General features: G+C 41.1%; 1 protein-coding gene and 4 non-coding genes across 6 annotated transcripts in view; all 5 read right to left on the bottom strand.

The window, feature by feature from the left end:
• The window catches only part of LOC120726889 (oxysterol-binding protein-related protein 10), a 97,717-nt gene extending 93,518 nt beyond the window's left edge, over positions 1 to 4,199 (bottom strand). The window contains exon 1 of one of the 2 annotated variants that reach the window (XM_040020909.1): positions 3,591 to 4,199. In XM_040020909.1, coding sequence (XP_039876843.1) covers positions 3,591 to 3,868 — 278 coding nt within the window. In that variant the 5' untranslated portion in view covers positions 3,869 to 4,199. The remainder of the gene's footprint in view (positions 1 to 3,590) is intronic. The other variant, XM_040020908.1, reaches the window with a different exon arrangement.
• An 11,700-nt stretch (positions 4,200 to 15,899) lies between these two features.
• On the bottom strand, positions 15,900 to 16,010 carry trnal-caa. Its single transcript has 2 exons — positions 15,973 to 16,010; positions 15,900 to 15,945 (listed from the first exon to the last, which is right to left on the bottom strand). It is a non-coding gene; the product is annotated as a tRNA-Leu (tRNA).
• Positions 16,011 to 16,475: 465 nt separating this feature from the next.
• Positions 16,476 to 16,548, bottom strand: trnak-cuu. Its single transcript has one exon. It is a non-coding gene; the product is annotated as a tRNA-Lys (tRNA).
• A 942-nt stretch (positions 16,549 to 17,490) lies between these two features.
• On the bottom strand, positions 17,491 to 17,601 carry trnal-caa. Its single transcript has 2 exons — positions 17,564 to 17,601; positions 17,491 to 17,536 (listed from the first exon to the last, which is right to left on the bottom strand). It is a non-coding gene; the product is annotated as a tRNA-Leu (tRNA).
• Positions 17,602 to 18,067: 466 nt separating this feature from the next.
• trnak-cuu lies at positions 18,068 to 18,140 on the bottom strand. The gene has a single exon. It is a non-coding gene; the product is annotated as a tRNA-Lys (tRNA).
• Between the last annotated feature and the right edge of the window lie 1,837 nt (positions 18,141 to 19,977).

Raw genomic sequence — 19,977 nt, 5'->3', positions numbered from 1 at the left:
TACATTTATTAGAGCACCACACAATGTAAGGTTCATGTCACAGCTGCCATAAATTAAAAGCACTGGTAATTACCAAAATATTTTTTTTATGTTTCTGTAATGGTTAATCCACCAGCATGCACAAGCTCTTTAATCCAAATGACAGTTTTAATGCTAAAATATAGTTATTGTTGTTATCCATGAATTTTCTAATTTACTGTTTGACAAAAACAAAAGCATAAAAAAAGGCATGCACAGCATTATTTTTTGGATTAGACACTAAATTAAAGTTATTTACTTCCATTCATGAGCAGTTTGTCTTACTAGTTGAATGTTGCGCTTGATTAATTTCTGGATTCTCAGTGACAACTTTCGTCTTTTATTAAGAGAGTGCACTAAAATTCCTAAATCCACATCCAGAACTCTAAAACTTTATTACTTCTAGCCCCAGCTCTGGAAACACATTCGTAATTTAAAGTTAACCTACAAGCAAACAGAGGATCAAACGGTCCTTCTTGGTAGCGATAATAACATGACTCCAGGAATCACCTTAATTCACTTATATAGCTTTAACTGAATTTCAGGTAGAGATAATCATCACTGCTTTGATTAGTCACATCCTGGCAGTGTTCTGTACGTGAAAAAAAACAAAAACAGAGCAAAGCAAAGTCTGATTGCTAAACTCTTTTCCTTCTTCAAAAGCCAAAAAATACAATTTAAAAATTATGAATTTGAATTCAAATGAAACTACTTTGTACATTTTGTCATCATTACTAATGTTAGGGCTACGAGCAGTAGCAATAAGCCTACTGACCCATGTTAGTATAGTTTCAAAGACAATCTAAATGGAAACTAAAAGCCATCTCAGCTCCAGGCTACGTTTTCAAGATGTTTTAGTCGCTGCTCCCCGTCTGTGCTGAAACACTCTTTCAGCTTGAGGTCTTGGCGCTTGCTCAAGTCAATGAAGTTAAAGGATTCTCTCCTGAGAAGCTACACCTTTACCCTTTAGGCACTTTGAAATTGACACTGGACAGGCAGCATCACCCACAAAGGCCAAACCAATTTGGTAAAGCCCTTTCGTCTGTACAAAGATCAGAAATCAGCACACCCGTGCACATGGCAGACCGTACTATTTGATTAAAACGCGCTTCACAGGCTACATGTGACAAATCCCACGAGAACATCACGCACAGTTAAGGCTTCCTTTAATCAGTGCCACCTCGCTTTGATCGCTCTGAAATGAACGTTTGTCTCACTCTCCCACAGGTGTTCCTGCGGGTACGTATCAAGATGCAGTTCGGTGCGTCGTCTGTCAGTTTGATGGGAGAGCAGGGACGAGTCAGTCTTTCCTCCGCCTTCCTACACCGCCCCTCAACACACACAACCCCACACAATGTGAGCTTCCCTCTCCTCTGCAGCAGTGCCACTGTGCACAATGGGATGCTCCAAGTCGCTTAGTTCTTCTTTACCCACACACAAAACTAATTGCACTGCCAAACGCAGAGATCCTGCATAATTCATGTTAGCTGTTCGGACCGCGGGGGGAAGAAAAACAAGAATGAAAAAAAAAGTCCAACCCACGGGAAGATGTTTCACATGTGACTCACATTGACTTAAAATTAAAAACACAGCTTCTCATAAAAACCTCTCTCTATATTTGTCTGTGTCTGAGATGAGGAAATCCGACAGGGCGGCGAGATGGCGTATAAATTCTGGATGAGGTACAGGCACTTTTTGAGAGAATTGCACTGCTGTGAAGATGTTATATACTTCATTACAAGAGTGCCTGCACTGATCCAGGAGCAGCGGAATTACAGATTGTCACAGTATATGGGAATAATATCAGTACAGATCAGCAACTGCAAAAACCTGTACAGACGGGCAGGCGTAAGTGTACAGTGTGTCCACAGTTTCAGGAAACACAAACACTTTGTGGCAGCAGGTTCTCATTCTTGCGCGTTTGCCACTTTTCAACGTCCTTTCTGATCTTTTGTAATGTCAGCAAGACTTCATTTTGTCCACCTTGACCTTTGTGTTATCCACATTTTATTAGCCAAACACCAGTTGGTTAAAACAAAGTAACAATGATTGTTAGTTAGTCGTTTGGCACTTTCCTGTTAATCAAACTGCATGATATCAGATTGGCTTCAGTTTCAGTCCTATTCAGTTGTAGTGAAGGCCACAGAGCTGCTAAAGGTGGAGACCTGCACAAGCTGGAGGAAAATACTAGAAACTATGGCTGAATTAATTCGATTTTTCTGGGGAAAATAAATAAGAGTGTGCTGATGGCGTTGTGCTACCTGGTATAGCGTGTCGTCTATTAATGTGAAGGTCGGTTGTTTGACCCCTGGCACCAACCTGCGTGTCAAAGTATTGTTGGGTAAGATACTGAAGCCCAGTTTTCCCCTGACCCAATGTTAGGTTAAAGTGCTTAGTCATAGAAAAGCACTTGTATAAATGATTTAATAGGTGAATGACACTTTCAGTTGTCAAATTGAGAAGAAAAGCACCATCTAAGCACCTTTTATTAGTTAGTTTAGTAGCTGTTTCTCTTATGACTGGATGTGTAGTGGCAAAAGTTTAAGAACCACTGCTGTAATCAGTCGTGTTGTTTGAAGCGCACTTATAACATGTAATAAAAATGAAGGCTAATGTTTACCGCCAACTTAACCATTCAGTACTCTGCCACAACATAAGGATGGCTCCTTATGTTATGTCATGCTGAGAAGAGGCCCTGATACAAACTCATGAAACACTGAAGACACTTCATCTCTCGGCTCGCTTGGGAATGCCTTGGGTTCCCCTCCAGAAGAGATGGAAGAGTATCTCTGCTCAGATTGCTGCCCCCACAACCCAGACCCACATAAGTAGCAGAAAACAGATGGATGGCTAACTTTTTTTTTTTAATAAACCAATATCTTTAATGAGATCGATAGTTAAGAATTTAAGAAGGCTATTTTAAAGGGGGAACAATTAATCCGGTAGCTCTAAAATGTATCGACAGATGATGAATCAGCACCAACTTTGACAAATGATTAATTACTTTGGCATTTTCCAATTCCATCATTGTTTTCAGTTGAGTAATCTCTAATCCTAATTTAATTTATACATTTTTTAAATTATTGCTCAAATGTTCCAAAATAGTTTAAAACTTTTACTCTTTACAAGTTCTGAGAATGCAAGTTAGGAAACCAGGCTGTCAAAACCCCCAAAGATATTAACTTTATTATAAGAACAGACCAAGAAAAGCAGCAAATCTGATGTTTCTGAAAATACTTTAGCAATTAATATAATAACATAATATACTGGAAATTACAAGAATTTTAGAGGATTATTATTATTATAAGTATTAGTATTATTTAATGACAGTTTTTGTTTTCTAACATCTCTTTTGCCCATTATGGAAGTCAGCCCATGAAGACAGCGATCAAACAAACTAATTCATCAGCAGGCGTCCAGACTTGTGTGATTTTGAACCCCCTCCCCCTCGCAGTGACGTGGTGGTAAAAGTGCAACGTGGACGGGGCAAATAACAACACGAAGCCTCACCTGGGGCATGAACCGAAACTAAATCATGTGTCAAACGTCCCCGACCCCATCCACGTGCTTACCTGTTCTGCCAGCCTTGGATCAGGTTGGTGTATTTGCTCAGGACTCCTTCCAGCTGCCTCTTGCGCGCCTGCTGCTGTTGCTGCAAATTCATGCTGTTCCCCAGCACAGTTGCCCGACTGCCTCCCGCTACAGCCGAGCCGCCCAGGGAGCCGGAGCCGGGGCTGTGCGACCCGGGCCGCCCACCGGGCTTCCTCGATGATGAGCTCCCGCGGAGGTCCGCGGAGGAAGAGTTTGTTTTGTTGGTCCCGGGATGCGGACTGCAGAGCGTCTTGTCCATCCTGGCGACGGGACGGCACACAGCAGGAGGAGGAGCAGGAAGAGAGGGGAGGAGGGAAAGGAATGGACCAGAAGCAGCAGCAGAAGAGATTTTTAGCAAAGCATAAGTGCTAAACGGGGTTGTGTTTGTCTGCTAAACTAAAGCAGAGGCAGTGGATGTGCAGAAACTGTGCTGCGCGGCGGCTTTATGCGTCCCTCGGTGCGTGACACAGCTGACATATTCCTCGATGGTGTTTGAGTCCCGCTCTGTCCTCTGCAGTGCGCGGCTGTGTGGCAATGTGGGTCTCATCCACCGTTTTTCTGGTAGGAAGGACAGCAGAGCGCAGACACTCCCACTCTACTCTAGACCTGCCCCCGGATATTACCTACTATGCACTCTCCTATGAAACGTATCGTCAGACACACACCCCCCCCCACCTCCGTCCGAAAAAAAAAAAATTGGAAAGGGCAGGAAAAGCCTCACATGACACATATTTAAGCTGATACGCATGACTTTTTTGTGAACAGTGACAGCTCACTATGTGCATGTATGCATGCCTAAACTACAATAATTGTGGATGAAGAAAAACACAACTATACTGACGGAATGTTATAGGAAAGAAAATCCCCCTAAAGTCCCTAAAGCTTCACTATAGGCGCACTTTAGGGGGACTTCTGTGGAGATAGTCTGTCTAAATATAAAACAATGTGTGTTGGCTTTGACAAATAAATGCCGATAAACTAAAAAGTCTGGATTTGACCAAGAGAGTGTAGAGTTTAGAGGTGCAGCTTGTTTGTGAGTCTGTCTGCCTTCAGTTTTGTATTTAATAGCTGAAAAGCATGCTTTATTGTGTTGGGATCAGGTGACTGACTTGATCATTGAAGAATATTCCTGTCAAAGTTCACCAGAAGGCCACAAACACAGGACAAGCTCAAAACGTTTTGCAGTTTTAATGGGCAGATGAACAACAGCTAGGAATCCCTACAGCAGGGGTTAGTGTGAGGTAAGACGTCTTTCAGGTAAGTTTAATACAGTTCAACTCAATTTAGTTTTATTTCTATAGCACCAAATCACAGTAGCAGTTGCCTCACAACGATTTGTTAATGTAAAGTAAAATCCTGCAATAACAGATAGAAAACCCCAGCAATAAGTTTTAAAGATTTTTATTGACAGTTCACTACATGTACAGGACCTACAGGATATACTATAAGCAAGTACTTGGTAATAGTGGCAAGGGAAAAAACTCCCTTTAAAACCAGCAGAACCAGGCTCAGGAAGGGGCAGCCAAGTCCACCACTAGTTGTGGGTGAGGATAGGGAGACAGAACTGACAACAAGCTGTAGAGCTCAGTAATAAGGGGACTAGTTCAGGTCTTGGATATCCAATACTAAAGTCTTTGAAATGAGCAAGGGGAGAGTGGATCAGACAGATCTGCACATATCCAGGTGAAAATGAGACAGACTTTCCAACATATTCCCACATTAGTAGGCTAACAATTTGGTGACAGGTTGTGGTTTTGGGAGTATAAATACTGCATTGAATGAAGATAAGAGACAGGTGTGCCCATTCAGGGTTTCCTGTGACCACACCTGCCACTGAAGGACACTGGTTCGTTTAGATCCAAGTCCATATTCAAACGGACAGGGGAGAGAGAGAGAAGACAGGACCATATCAATGCAATATCATTGCCTCAATCATGGCTGACATGTTGTTTGCTTCGGATTATCAGCTGATTTTCTCCTTCTCCATCATTTATATTTCCCACCAAGGTACAAATTAATCTTGGTTTTATCTTTACAACTGTTTTTCCCCCCATAACTGTGCAGGCTTCTTTAGATGTTTTTTTCCAAAAAATAATCTTGGCTTCCTGTTCCTGAGTGTTAAAGTAATTTGTACCCTGCTGATTTTTCCATCTCTAAAGTGCTCTCTGTGATAGGTTTATTCTAGTTTTTCAACCTAATGGTGGCCTCCCTCACTTGCACTGAAATCTCTTTGGCACTCATGTTTTCAGATAAAATAAAAAGTAAAGGGAACATTTCCTCACCTGACCACGAATCTGCTCAATCAGTCAAGTGTTAATTTAATTTTGAGCTTCTGAAAAAAAAAAATTCTCCATAATTTTTTTGTTATTAAGCCCATCGAATTTAAGCTGAAGGTCTGCACTTCAATTACATTTTGGTTTATTTGATTTAAGATTCACTGTGGTGGTAGTGTAAAAAAGAAGAACTAAAAAAATGTGTCTTTGCCTAACAAATTATGGACCTAAGTGTACAGCAATCATTCAATCTATAGTCTATATTAATACCACAAATGTCATTCAATTCAATTCAATTTTATTTATATAGCGCCAAATCACAACATAAGTCGCCTCAAGGCGCTTCATAGATACAGAGAAAAACCCAACAATCATATGACCCCCTATGAGCAAGCACTTTGGCTACAGTGGGAAGGAAAAACTCCCTTTTAACAGGAAGAAACCTCCGGCAGAACCAGGCTCAGGGAGGGGCGGCCATCTGCTGCGACCGGTTGGGGTGAGAGAAGGAAGACAGGATAAAAGACATGCTGTGGAAGAGAGACAGAGGTTAATAACAGATATGATTCAATGCAGAGAGGTCTGTTAATACATAGTGAGTGAGAAAGGTGACTGGAAAGGAAAAACTCAATGCATCATGGGAATCCCCCGGCAGCCTATGTCTATTGCAGCATAACTAAGGGAGGATTCAGGGTCACCTGGTCCAGCCCTAACTATATGCTTTAGCAAAAAGGAAAGTTTTAAGCCTAATCTTAAAAGTAGAGATAGTGTCTGTCTCCCGAATCCAAACTGGAAGCTGGTTCCATAGAAGAGGGGCCTGAAAACTGAAGGCTCTCCCTCCCATTCTACTTTTAAATACTCTAGGAACAACAAGTAGGCCTGCAGAGCGAGAGCGAAGTGCTCTAATAGGGTGATATGGTACTACAAGGTCATTAAGATAAGATGGGGCCTGATTATTTAAGACCTTGTATGTGAGGAGCAGGATTTTGAATTCAATTCTGGATTTAACAGGAAGCCAATGAAGGGAAGCCAAAACAGGAGAAATATGCTCTCTCTTTCTAGTCCCTGTCAGTACTCTTGCTGCAGCATTTTGGATTAGCTGAAGGCTTTTCAGTGAGTTTTTTGGACATACTGATAATAATGAATTACAGTAGTCCAGCCTGGAAGTAATAAATGCATGAACTAGTTTTTCAGCGTCACTCTGAGACAGGATATTTCTAATTTTAGAGATGTTGCGCAAATGGAAGAACGCAGTCTTACATATTTGTTTAATATGTGCATTGAAGGACATGTCCTGGTCAAAAATGACTCCAAGGTTCCTCACAGCGTTACTGGAGGCCAAGGTAATGCCATCCAGAGTAAGAATCTGGTTAGATACCATATTTCTAGGCTTTTCAGGGCCGAGTACAATAACCTCAGTTTTATCTGAATTAAGAAGCAGAAAGTTAGTGGCCATCCAGGTCTTTATGTCTTTAAGACATTCTTGCAGTTTAACTAATTGGTGTGTGTTATCTGGCTTCATGGACAGATAGAGCTGGGTGTCATCTGCATAGCAGTGAAAATGTATGCTATGTCTTCTAATGATGCTGCCGAGGGGAAGCATGTATAATGTAAACAGAATTGGTCCTAGCACTGAACCCTGTGGAACTCCATAATTAACCTCAGTGTGTGAAGAGGACTCTCCATTTACATGCACAAACTGGAGTCTATTAGATAGATATGATACAAACCACTGCAGTGCAGTACCTGTAATACCTACAGCATGTTCTAGTCGCTCTAATAGGATATTATGGTCGACAGTATCGAATGCTGCACTAAGGTCTAGCAGGACAAGCACAGAGATGAGTCCACTGTCAGAGGCCATAAGAAGATCATTTGTAACCTTCACTAAAGCTGTTTCTGTGCTGTGATGAGCTCTGAAACCTGACTGAAACTCTTCAAATAAACCATTCCTCTGCAGATGATCTGTTAGCTGTTTGACAACTACTCTTTCAAGGATTTTTGATATGAAAGGAAGGTTGGAGATTGGCCTATAATTAGCTAAGACTGCTGGGTCTAGAGATGGCTTTTTGAGTAAAGGTTTAACTACAGCTAGCTTGAAGGCCTGTGGTACATAGCCGATCATTAGAGATAGGTTGATCATATTTAAGATCGAAGAATTAATTAATGGCAGGACTCCTTTGAGCAGTTTTGTAGGAATGGGGTCTAAAAGACACGTTGATGGCTTGGAGGAAGTAATTATTGAAGTTAACTCAGAAAGATCAATTAGAGAAAAAGAGTCTAACTTAACATCAATGGTACTAAGAGTAGCTGTAGATAATATTACATCTGTGGGATGATTATTGGTCATTTTTTTCTCTAATGATAAAAATTTTATTTGTGAAGAAGTTCATGAAGTCATTACTAGTTAACATTAAAGGGATTGTTGGCTCAAAAGAGCTCTGACTTTTTGTTAGCCTGGCTACAGTGCTGAAGAGAAACCTGGGGTTGTTCTTATTTTCTTCAATCAGTGATGAATAGTAAGATGTTCTGGCTTTGCGGAGGGCTTTCTTATAAAGCAACAAACTATTTCTCCAGGCTAAATGATGATCCTCTAAATTTGTGACACGCCATTTCCTCTCCAGATTACGAGTCATCTGCTTTAGGGTACGTGTTTGAGAATTATACCACGGAGTCAGGTACTTCTGATTAGAGACCTTAGTTTTCACAGGAGCTACAGTATCCAGAGTCGTACGTAGTGAGGAGGTGAAATTATTAACAAGATAATCGACCTCTGTTGGGGTAGCGTTCAGATAGCTGCTCTGCTCTATGTTGGTACAGGGCATTGAAGATGATAACAGTGGGTGGATTATATTCTTAAACTTAGTTACAGCGCTTTCAGAAAGACATCTACTTTGATTACGTCTACTGTCCACCGCTGTGTAATCAATTATTGTAAATGTAAATGTTATCAGGAAATGATCAGACAGGAGAGGGTTTTCAGGAAACACTGTTAAATGTTCAGTTTCTATGCCATATGTTAAAACAAGATCTAGAGTGTGATTAAAGTGGTGGGTGGGTTCTTTTACATTTTGAGAGAAACCAATTGAGTCTAATAACAGATTAAATGCCATGTTGAGGCTGTCATTTTTAGCACCTACATGGATGTTAAAATAATTATTTTATCTGAGCTCAGAACTAAATTAGATATAAAGTCTGAGAAATCAGACAGAAACTCTGTGTAAGGCCCAGGTGGACGATAGATGATAACAAGTAAGCCTGGTTTCTGAGTTTCACAGCTGGGGTGGACAATGTTAAGCATCAGGCTTTCAAATGAATTAAAAGTCTGTCTTGGTCTTTCATTAATTAATAGGCTGGTGTGAAAAATTGCTGCCACACCGCCCCCTCGGCCTGTGCTTCGAGATTTCTGGTAGTTAGAATGACTCGGGGGTGTTGATTCATTTAAACTAACATAATCATCCTGCTGCAACCAGGTTTCTGTAAGGCAGAGTAAATCAATTTGTTGATCAATTATTAAGTCATGTACTAACAGAGACTTGGAGGAGAGAGACCTAATATTTAATAATCCACATTTCACTGTTTTACTCTTTGGTTCAGATGTGGATACTTTATTGTTCTTTCTTTGTAATTGTTTATGTTTAAGTTGTTTGTTGCTGGTTTTTATTTGTTTTTATTTGTTTTTTGTCTGTTTGGGAGCTGACACAGTCTCTATGGAGATGGGTTTTTGGGGGGGTAGCAGGAGGAGAGAAGCTGCAGAGAGGCGTGTAAGACTGCAACTCTGCTTCCTGGTCCCAACTCTGGATAGTCATATTTTGGGGGGTTTAATAAATTTGTCCATATTTCTAGAAATGAGAGCTGCTCCATCCAAAGTGGGATGGATGCCGTCTAATCCTAACAAGACCAGGTTTCCTCCAGAAGGTTTGCCAATTATCTATGAAGCCCACATCGTTTCTGGGACACCACTCAGACAGCCAGCAATTTAAGGAGAACATGCGGCTAAACATGTCACTCCTGGTCTGATTGGGGAGGGGACCAGAGAAAACTACAGAGTCCGACATTGTTTTGGCAAAGTTGCACATCGATTCAATATTGATTTTAGTGACCTCCGATTGGCATAACCAGGTGTCATTACTGCCGACGTGAATTATGATCTTACTGAATTTACGTTTACCCTTAGCCAGCAGTTTTAAATTTCCTTCAATGTCGCCTGCTCTGGCCCCTGGAAGACAATTGACTATGGTTGCCGGTGTCTCTAGCTTCACATGTCTGAGAACAGAATCACCAATTACCAGAGTTTGACCCCCGGCGGGTGTGTCGCCGAGTGGGGAAAAACGGTTAGACACATGAACGGGTTGGTGGTGTACCTGGGGCTTCTGTTTAGGACTATGCTTCCTCCTCACCGTCACCCAGCCGCCCTCTTTCCCCAGCTGCTTGGGGTCTGCCGGGGAACAGCTAGCGGGGCCTACGCTATCTTCGGCTGCACCAGCTACAGGGGCCTGGCTAGCTATGGGTGAATGAAGGGTGCGAAGCCGAGTCTCCAATTCAGTAATCCTGGCCTCCAGAGCTGCAAATATGCTACATTTGTTACAGATATCATTACTGCTAAAGGGGTGAGAGGCAGAGTACGCCCTGAATAGGTAAGAAATACAAACAACAATTCATGCTTATTCATGATAAATTAACCTAATCTCATGATAATAAAATAACATGTCACAATCAACACACGTTTATACTCATAAGCAGACTAGTGCAATGCATACTTGCCAGTGCAGCACAGTCATGATTAAGAATAAAGGTCCAATCCAAATAAAGCAACAAAAAAGTTACACAAGCAGCAGAAAAAGGAAGGAAGCCCTTACTAGATAGCTTGTTTTATTTCACAGTCGCTTTGTGAGAGAGAAGCATGTGAGAGGATGTAGTTTAGTGTGAACGGGGGAATCTCTTCTTTGACTGCTTCATTTGTAGCATTATGGCCCTGTGAGGTGACTCTTTACACTTTAAAAAAGCAAGTATTTACAACTGGATTAACATTAAAATAAAATGTAGAAAAATATTATAATTGTGAACCAGACTGGTGTATTGTTACACGAAAGCTATATAGCTAAATGTATGGCACCAGATGATTAACTCTGCTGAAAATGGCTGGTGTTGCACATTGCAAACTGAAACAATAAAAAATATACATATGCACAAATGCACATTAAATAAATCTAAAGGTTATAACAATATTCACCGTGATCTCAGTGTCAGTTTTTAAAATTATTGGTACTCTGTTTCAGTCACTAAAATTCTGGCTATAAACTTCATATATTCTACCTGTGAGTGAGATTTAATTTTCTCATTATCAAAGGAAAGTCCTTGTGAGAGATGCGCAAAAGATCTTTCTGTATACAGTATGTGCCAGAATGAAACGATTCAGGTGTGTTTCAGCGAACATTTGATAGCTTTTGATTTATTTATTTTTTCCCAGAGGAAGTTAAAACACAATACACGGCTGAGTCATCTTTTACATGAGAGAAAGGATGTTATGAACCCATTTATGTGTAAAACTTTCTTGTATAATACACAAAAACTACTGGTACACAGGTTACATTTTAAGATGTTATTACTTTAAAAATTGTGCCCTGGGTATTTAAGCACTAGTAATGCCAAGCAACAGTATTTTTTTTAATAACCATTGCTGTAAAAACATTGCACAAGAACCACCATGCAGTAAATACAGAAAGACTCTTAAAGAGATAACAGACATGGACATCGACTACGAATAGCATTTTTTTGAACTGCAGATTCTGCTTTACTCTGCAATTTCTGTGGCCCGAAGAGAGATTACATCCAACCAACTCAGTAGACTACATAGTATAGTGTCACTTTATATTTTACTTGCATGGCTCACTTTCATTTTTATAATCCAGGAAACTAAATAATATGAGGAAAGACTTTTTTTCTGTGAGCAGATATGGTAAAAGAGACTTGACACCAAAGAAGTATTAGTTTGAAATTACTTGAGATAGAAGCATGGATATATTTCTAATCAAAGCATTATATAACCTATTTGTGCACATACCCTCACAATCACAACCATGACAACCAGGATGAAAAGGACACTTTAATGAAGACAAGACTGAAGACTATTGCAGGCCATTAAGAAGAGACTGAGATTGCACTGAGAAATCGAAGGCGTGCCCCAATGAATCTCCACAAGATGCTTAACGGGGCACAGAGAGATACTGGCTGCTTGTAAAGCAGAGATCAATATGAGAGAGAAAAAAAAATCCTTGGGCAACAGAGAGTCAGTGGTTTTGTTGTAGGCTTGTGCTTGAGGTCAAGGCGGCTTGATTCTGACAATGTTGGGGTTTTTTTTTTTTGTTTTTTTTTTTTTTTTTTAGAATTTATACATTATAGAAATGAATTAAAATGTATTTATTTAGAAATGTTTCTACAGTTGATGATACAGTAGCAGTACTAGTACCACAATCATAGTGCCATAATCCTATACATCACAGCGCTGACAACACTGTTATGTTAATGTGACACTAATAGCTTTGACAAAATCACAAAATTTTGATGGGCCAGAAATGGGAAACCCTCTTTTTGATGTGATGGCATCAGGGCAGGCAAGACAAGCAGTGCTTTTCAGGTTAATCAATTAAAACCAAAGTTAAAGCGATGCCTGTCCATTGATCTTTTTTATAATTTTAATAATTATTAGATTTTGCATTTTATAACAACAAAAACAAAAATACAACAATAAAGAACAAGAAAAAACAAAACAAAACAGTGAGGTTTTAACGTCTGTTGCATTAAGCTGGAACGTCCGCTTCAGGTAGACAAATAGGTGCAAAAACTGTCCCATTGTTCCACCGAAGCTTCAGTCGCGTGATGTAACCTTCCCAACATCTTTTTTGCAAGAAACGTCTCAATCATTCTTTCTTTTCACTTTTTAAGTGTTGGAGTATGGGAGTCCTTCCAATGTGGAACTTCTCCTTTGTCTCTTAGTGGACACAATTTAGGTGATATGGGCAAGTTACAAGGTGTCCATCCCTGCATATATTTCAATACAGTTTTCCAAACTGGGAAAACCAGAGGGTATGTATCAAAGTACCTTTAGTTTGGTGGCATTTCCAACACTGGTCATCTATACCAACACTTTGTAGTTAGCTAAAAGTCAGAGTTGTCACACTGCTGGAGTAGATGCCTCAACACAGACCTTCAGTGACACTTTACTCAAGGATTTTGCATTAATAAACTTGGTAGACATATTTCTACCATAACATTGCCAGGGCAAAAGTTGTGGCTTTCCCAATCCTCTTTGTCTGACGGATACAGGAAAATGCTTAGGACACTGTCTGTAATTCCAGGCCAAATGTTTGGTCCTGCAGCCAACCAGCCCATGGAATACAGCACACAGGTGAACAAAGTGAGGCAGGAGTTTGTTGAATTCCCCTTGTGACTTTTATAGGCTTTCTTCCTGCTAAAGACTTTTGACAAGAAATTATTCATATTTGAGCTTTAATTCAACCTCTCTTTTTTCTGTTAACTAACCTATAGGTGGCAGTAAGTGGCTAAACTTGTGCCATTTGGCTGGGATAACTGTCAGTTATCTCATTAAAACAGAATAATCCAGTACAGAGAAGCTGACACTATGATCACATGATCCAGGCCACAGGTGAAGATGAACAAACTAATGTAACAGTTTTCAAGCATTTCATTCTTCATACAGTTATTTTCAATCATGTTTTATTTTTGTTGTTGAATATAATCGTTGTACCATTCACCTTGTCATTAGATGTCATAATAATTAATTATTGACACTATATTTTTGTTTGTAAAGCATTTGGTTTTCCTTTTTCTTGCCAGGTTGTATTTTTTGCACAAATGAAAATGACTCTGATAGATGTATGTTTTTAAAAACAAACACTGATAAGTCACAATCAGCATTTCTTAAAAGTGCTCTCTTTGGATATTCTGAACTATTTTTATCTGATACATATAGTTACAATACATATGTGGAGATGTATGAAATAAGCAGAACACATATGAATACCAATGTAAATAGGTTTTCAACATTCTTTTTTACTTTAATAGTGAAATATTGGAATAACTAAATAAGAAACGGTTAATGGCAGGTGTGTTGCTTTGTACATAAACTTTATGAATGTGCAGATTTGTCTGGATTGCTCCTGCTTATTTAATTGTATCTTGAACTGGAATAAAAAAGGTTTCCTCACTAAAAAATTAAAGCGTTTATGTCTATGTGCTGTCCTGGAAATAAAAGTCCACAGAGAGCAGAACCACTGTGGTACTGAAGAGCAACTTGCAGTGACCCGGCCTGGTAACAACTTAACTGTAGTTGGTACTCCAAACACCTCAAGCACAAGACAACACAGCACATATAGCGTCTCAGCTGTTCCTAGAACTGCGCTCTTCTGGACAGAGATCTCGGATGTTGTTCCTTGGCAATAGGGTCTCATCCCAACAGGCAACATTGCGATGATTGTGAAAAGTCATCACTATTTTATGTCTTGGAACTGTGAAGATGTGGGGATTTTACATGTTGGGAATGACAGTGAGCCTCTAAGAATGAGAGAGGGTTGGAACGAATCTATACATGTGCTCTACGTGTGAAATGAAAATAATAAACCTAAAAAAGTATTAAGTACCTTTTTTTTTTTTTTTTTTTTTTTTTTTTTTTTGTGTCCCGTTTGGATCTTTAGCCATCAGAATTGTTGTCTTAAGGCCAAGAAAGATGCCAAGCGGATTTATTTTACCAAGTGGATCCTCATGGCCTTGCCATATTGGTCCATTTGATTGACCTTTATTATAATTATGAATTTATTTTATTTTCAGTTGCTACAAACGGGACACACATGACTGGGGGATAGGACAGGGAGAAAGAATGAAAGAAAGAGAGGGAGAGAAAGAAAACCAAAGGGGAGAAGAGACGGTGAGAAGGGGGGGGAAGAAAGAAAAAAAACAAACAAACAAAAAAAACAAAAACACCTGGGTCACCTGTATGGAGAAAAAAAACCAGAAGAGAAAGCAAACAACAAGGAGCAACATAAAAAAAAAAAAAAAACGGCACCATCACAATAAACTAGCTAGCAGTAGATACTAAATAATAAACGATATTGTGCAGCACGCAAGATAGACAGCGCACAATGTGCTTTGAGGCAGCAGCCAAGAAAGCTGTAGTCCGCGTCTGTGAATACCCGTGTGTACACCTGTGTGGATCAGCATGCTTGCATTCCAAAGGTTTCTCCATGTAACGATCTGCTAGGGAGTGTGGGGAGCCACAGCCCCGTCCTCCAGGGTATGAAGCAGGTATGGAGGAGATCAAAACTCCAGACATCCAGAGGCCCCCAGAACACAAGAGACCAAGAAAGACCAACAGAGGGGCAGCCGCGCCACTGTCCCAGTAAGAGCTGAGGAGAGTCCCAGATGAGGGCTCACTCAGCAGCCGCGGAGCAGCTGTATTAAGTACAGCTATTAGTGTTAAGTATTAAGTACCTTAAATCTGTATAATTTCAAAACCTGAGTGGGTTTGGAATACACTATGTGATGGCCACAACATGAAGCTATTTTATTGTTGTCACAAATATCACAAAGTACCTTGATGTGATTATGTTCGACTGGATGGTTTGAGCTTCTGCTCTAAGAATCTTTTACGGCCACAAGTGAGGTTATATTGGAATATACTGAGAACCCAGAGTGTATTATGAGGATGTGAAAGAGTGCCTTTTGCGTAACTATGAGACGCCTTAGGCCGTGACAAATCGTCAGTATGTTGCGTGTTGGGAATGATAGTGCTCTAGTGTCTTATACACAGTAGATTTTAAGACATTCTAGATGTATTATTGAAATAAGAAAAAGAAGAAAGACAAAATAGATACAATTCCTTTAACCTGCAAAGCTGACTTCACAGCAACCCTACAGCTACCTCAACAAGCCGCACTTTGTTGAGTTTAACACACAAAGGTCGATGAAGCTCTTGAAAACAGATTTTTAAGTAAAGAAAGTAGATGTCAGGAGTGGGATTTGAACCCACGCCTCCATTTGGAGACCAGAAGTCCCTTTTGTCTGGAAGGAGCCTATCCTTGAGTCTGGCGCCTTAGACCACTCGGCCATCCTGACGAGTTGACCAACGACCTCTTCAAAGTCATCCTGGATGTTCAAATGTCCGAACCACCTCAGCAGGCTCCTTTCGATGTGGAGGAGTTGCAGCTGTAATCTGAGTTCCTCCTGAAATACTAAGCTTGTCATCCAATCTCCGAGGCCCAGCACTGCCACCCGACGGAGAAAACTCATTGCCGCTGCTTATATCTGTGAGCTCATGCTTTCATTCACCACCCACAGTTTGTGACCCTAGGTGAAAGTAGGGATGCAGGTAAACCTAGAGTGTTGCTTTTTTGCTAAGCTCTCTTGAAATTTAGTCCAGAATCATCAAATTAAATGGTGGAGATGTGGACTTGTGCAGACACGACAGTGTAACTTTGGTTTCTGTTACCATACATTCATCTTCCTTTGCACAACACGCCGTTTGCTGTTCTCTATACACACGTGTTTTCTCTCTTGCGAGCAGTTGCACAAAAGTCCCCTCGCCCAACGTGGGGCTCGAACCCACGACCCTGAGATTAAGAGTCTCATGCTCTCCCGACTGAGCTAGCTGGGCTTCTTCAGCAGCAAGTCTTTAAGATGGACACAGGTTCTTATAGCTGGGGGAGGTTGACTAGCATTTCAAGAGCAGGCAAAGAAAGCACAGGCTACTTTCAAGTTTTTCTATCATCCATTCAAGCTCTTATGTCCTTGTATGCATGCCACACCACCGGGCATGCTCCGATTGAGACCACTGAATGTCTCCCGGGGAATCTTCTCCCCAGATCTGGACCAGGGCATCACTGAGCTCCTGGACAGTCTGAGTTCCAACCTGGTGGTGTCAGACGGACCAAAGCTAAATGTCCCAGGGGTGTTGTATTGAATTTTGGTCAAGTAGGCCAATATAGGGTTGGGGGGTGGGGAGTGTCGGTCAACGGTATCAGTCCCCACGCAAACTGCCTGCATACTCTTGTCGGATGAGGCCGGGCAGCAGGAAGAAAGCCAGGAGCCATTGCACCAGCGTAGGGTCTGACAGTGGGTCGGAGAATTTCATGCCCATACCTAACTGCACTCATTGTGCCGTTGCCTTGCCTGTAGAGGCCTGTGCATACCTCAGTGCATGTGCCTCTCCAGACCATCACTGACCCACCAGCAAAGCACTCATAATCAAGGATGTTACATTCAGCATAAAGTTCCCCACGACTTCTCGGGAAGCTTTCACATGTGTTATATGTTCTAAGGTTAAATCCGCTGTCCTCTGTGAAAAGCACAGGGTGCCAGTGGTGGAGGTGGCAATTCTGGTATTCCATGACAAATGCCAGATACAAGCGGGATTTCAATTCAGGCTTCCACTTAGAAAGCAGAGCTCTGTCATGTTAACGAAAGCTCTTCACTACAAAAGTTCCTATAACCTGCAAAGCTGATTTCACAGCAACCTCAACAAGCCGCACTTTGTTGAGTTTAACACACAAAGGTCGATGAAGCTCTTGAAAACAGATTTTTAAGTAAAGAAAGTAGATGTCAGGAGTGGGATTTGAACCCACGCCTCCATTTGGAGACCAGAAGTCCCTTTTGTCTGGAAGGAGCCTATCCTTGAGTCTGGCGCCTTAGACCACTCGGCCATCCTGACGAGTTGACCAACGACCTCTTCAAAGTCATCCTGGATGTTCAAATGTCCGAACCACCTCAGCAGGCTCCTTTCGATGTGGAGGAGTTGCAGCTGTAATCTGAGTTCCTCCTGAAATACTAAGCTTGTCATCCAATCTCCGAGGCCCAGCACTGCCACCCGACGGAGAAAACTCATTGCCGCTGCTTATATCTGTGAGCTCATGCTTTCATTCACCACCCACAGTTTGTGACCCTAGGTGAAAGTAGGGATGCAGGTAAACCTAGAGTGTTGCTTTTTTGCTAAGCTCTCTTGAAATTTTTGTCCAGAATCATCAAATTAAATGGCGGAGATGTGGACTTGTGCAGGCACGACAGTGTAACTTTGGTTTCTGTTACCATACATTCATCTTCCTTTGCACAACACGCCATTTGCTGTTCTCTATACACACGTGTTTTCTCTCTTGCGGGCAGTTGCACAAAAGTCCCCTCGCCCAACGTGGGGCTCGAACCCACGACCCTGAGATTAAGAGTCTCATGCTCTCCCGACTGAGCTAGCTGGGCTTCTTCAGCAGCAAGTCTTTAAGATGGACACAGGTTCTTATAGCTGGGGGAGGTTGACTAGCATTTCAAGAGCAGGCAAAGAAAGCACAGGCTACTTTCAAGTTTTTCTATCATCCATTCAAGCTCTTATGTCCTTGTATGCATGCCACACCACCGGGCATGCTCCGATTGAGACCACTGAATGTCTCCCGGGGAATCTTCTCCCCAGATCTGGACCAGGGCATCACTGAGCTCCTGGACAGTCTGAGTTCCAACCTGGTGGTGTCAGACGGACCAAAGCTAAATGTCCCAGGGGTGTTGTATTGAATTTTGGTCAAGTAGGCCAATATAGGGTTGGGGGGTGGGGAGTGTCGGTCAACGGTATCAGTCCCCACGCAAACTGCCTGCATACTCTTGTCGGATGAGGCCGGGCAGCAGGAAGAAAGCCAGGAGCCATTGCACCAGCGTAGGGTCTGACAGTGGGTGGGAGAATTTCATGCCCATACCTAACTGCACTCATTGTGCCGTTGCCTTGCCTGTAGAGGCCTGTGCATACCTCAGTGCATGTGCCTCTCCAGACCATCACTGACCCACCAGCAAAGCACTCATAATCAAGGATGTTACATTCAGCATAAAGTTCCCCACCACTTCTCGGGAAGCTTTCACATGTGTTATATGTTCTGAGGTTAAATCCGCTGTCCTCTGTGAAAAGCACAGGGTGCCAGTGGTGGAGGTGGCAATTCTGGTATTCCATGACAAATGCCAGATACAAGCGGGATTTCAATTCAGGCTTCCACTTTGTGGAACTCTGTCATGTTAACGAAAGCTCTTCACTACAAAAGTTCCCATAACCTGCAAAGCTGATTTCACAGCAACCCTACAGCTACCTCAACAAGCCACACTTTGTTGAGTTAAACACACAAACACTCATAGGTACTTCGACATTTATGCATTCTATATTGTACATATTGCCATTTCTTTTGCACATTATTCATACTGCTGACCTCTTCATATTTTATTTTAGATATATGTAGATACGTGCACATACACATATGTTTATATATATATATATATATATTTGGTATATATATTTAGTAATGTGCATACATTCTTATATTTTTACTTTTCTTACAATTGCCACATTCCTGTTTCTATATTTGGCTTGTATCTTATGGTTCCGTATTTTTCTTACCACTGTTGCTTATGAAGCAATTTCACTCACATGTGCTGTACCAGTGTACTAGCACATGTGATGTGATAATCAAAGTGATTTGATTTGATTTGATTTGAGATATGACACGGATGGAAAAATTGCCAGTGCCACTTGTTTCAGGGTTTTTTCCACTCTAGTGTACCTGTTGATAATTTCCTTAACATCAAACTAGGTCAAACTGTCAAAAGTCTTGTCTGGTATATACCAGACTAAATTAATATCCTAGGAATTTAAATTATTAAAACAAAAGTCAAACCACCATAACTCTTGAACCATTAGCTTGATCAAAAAATTCCAATGGTTCCTGAAAGCATCAACTCTGTCTTTTTCAGTGATTATCCGGTTTTTACAGAAAAAACAACAACAAAAAGCATCAACAAAACAATGAAAAAAACATGTTAAACATAACCCAAAGGTCCAATAAACCATCTGTTTTCTCGAGAGCTCATCTCTCTCACTAACTCTCTCAGCCAACCTTCGTCTTCATGGGGCTGATGTGACACCGTGCGTGGGATTATAGTAATAACACTAATATCACTGTAAAGTGTAGAGTCGCTGTTTTCTAGAAGTGTTGGAATTATTTTAATTGAGCAAATGGTTTAGCAGTTATAGGAGTTATAGATGTTTTAAAAAAGTGTTGGGAAA

This window comes from Simochromis diagramma, unplaced genomic scaffold, assembly GCF_900408965.1.
Source record: "Simochromis diagramma unplaced genomic scaffold, fSimDia1.1 OVJJ01000753.1, whole genome shotgun sequence".
Taxonomy (NCBI): Eukaryota; Metazoa; Chordata; class Actinopteri; order Cichliformes; family Cichlidae; genus Simochromis; species Simochromis diagramma.
This window is presented reverse-complemented; position numbering and strand designations above follow the sequence as displayed.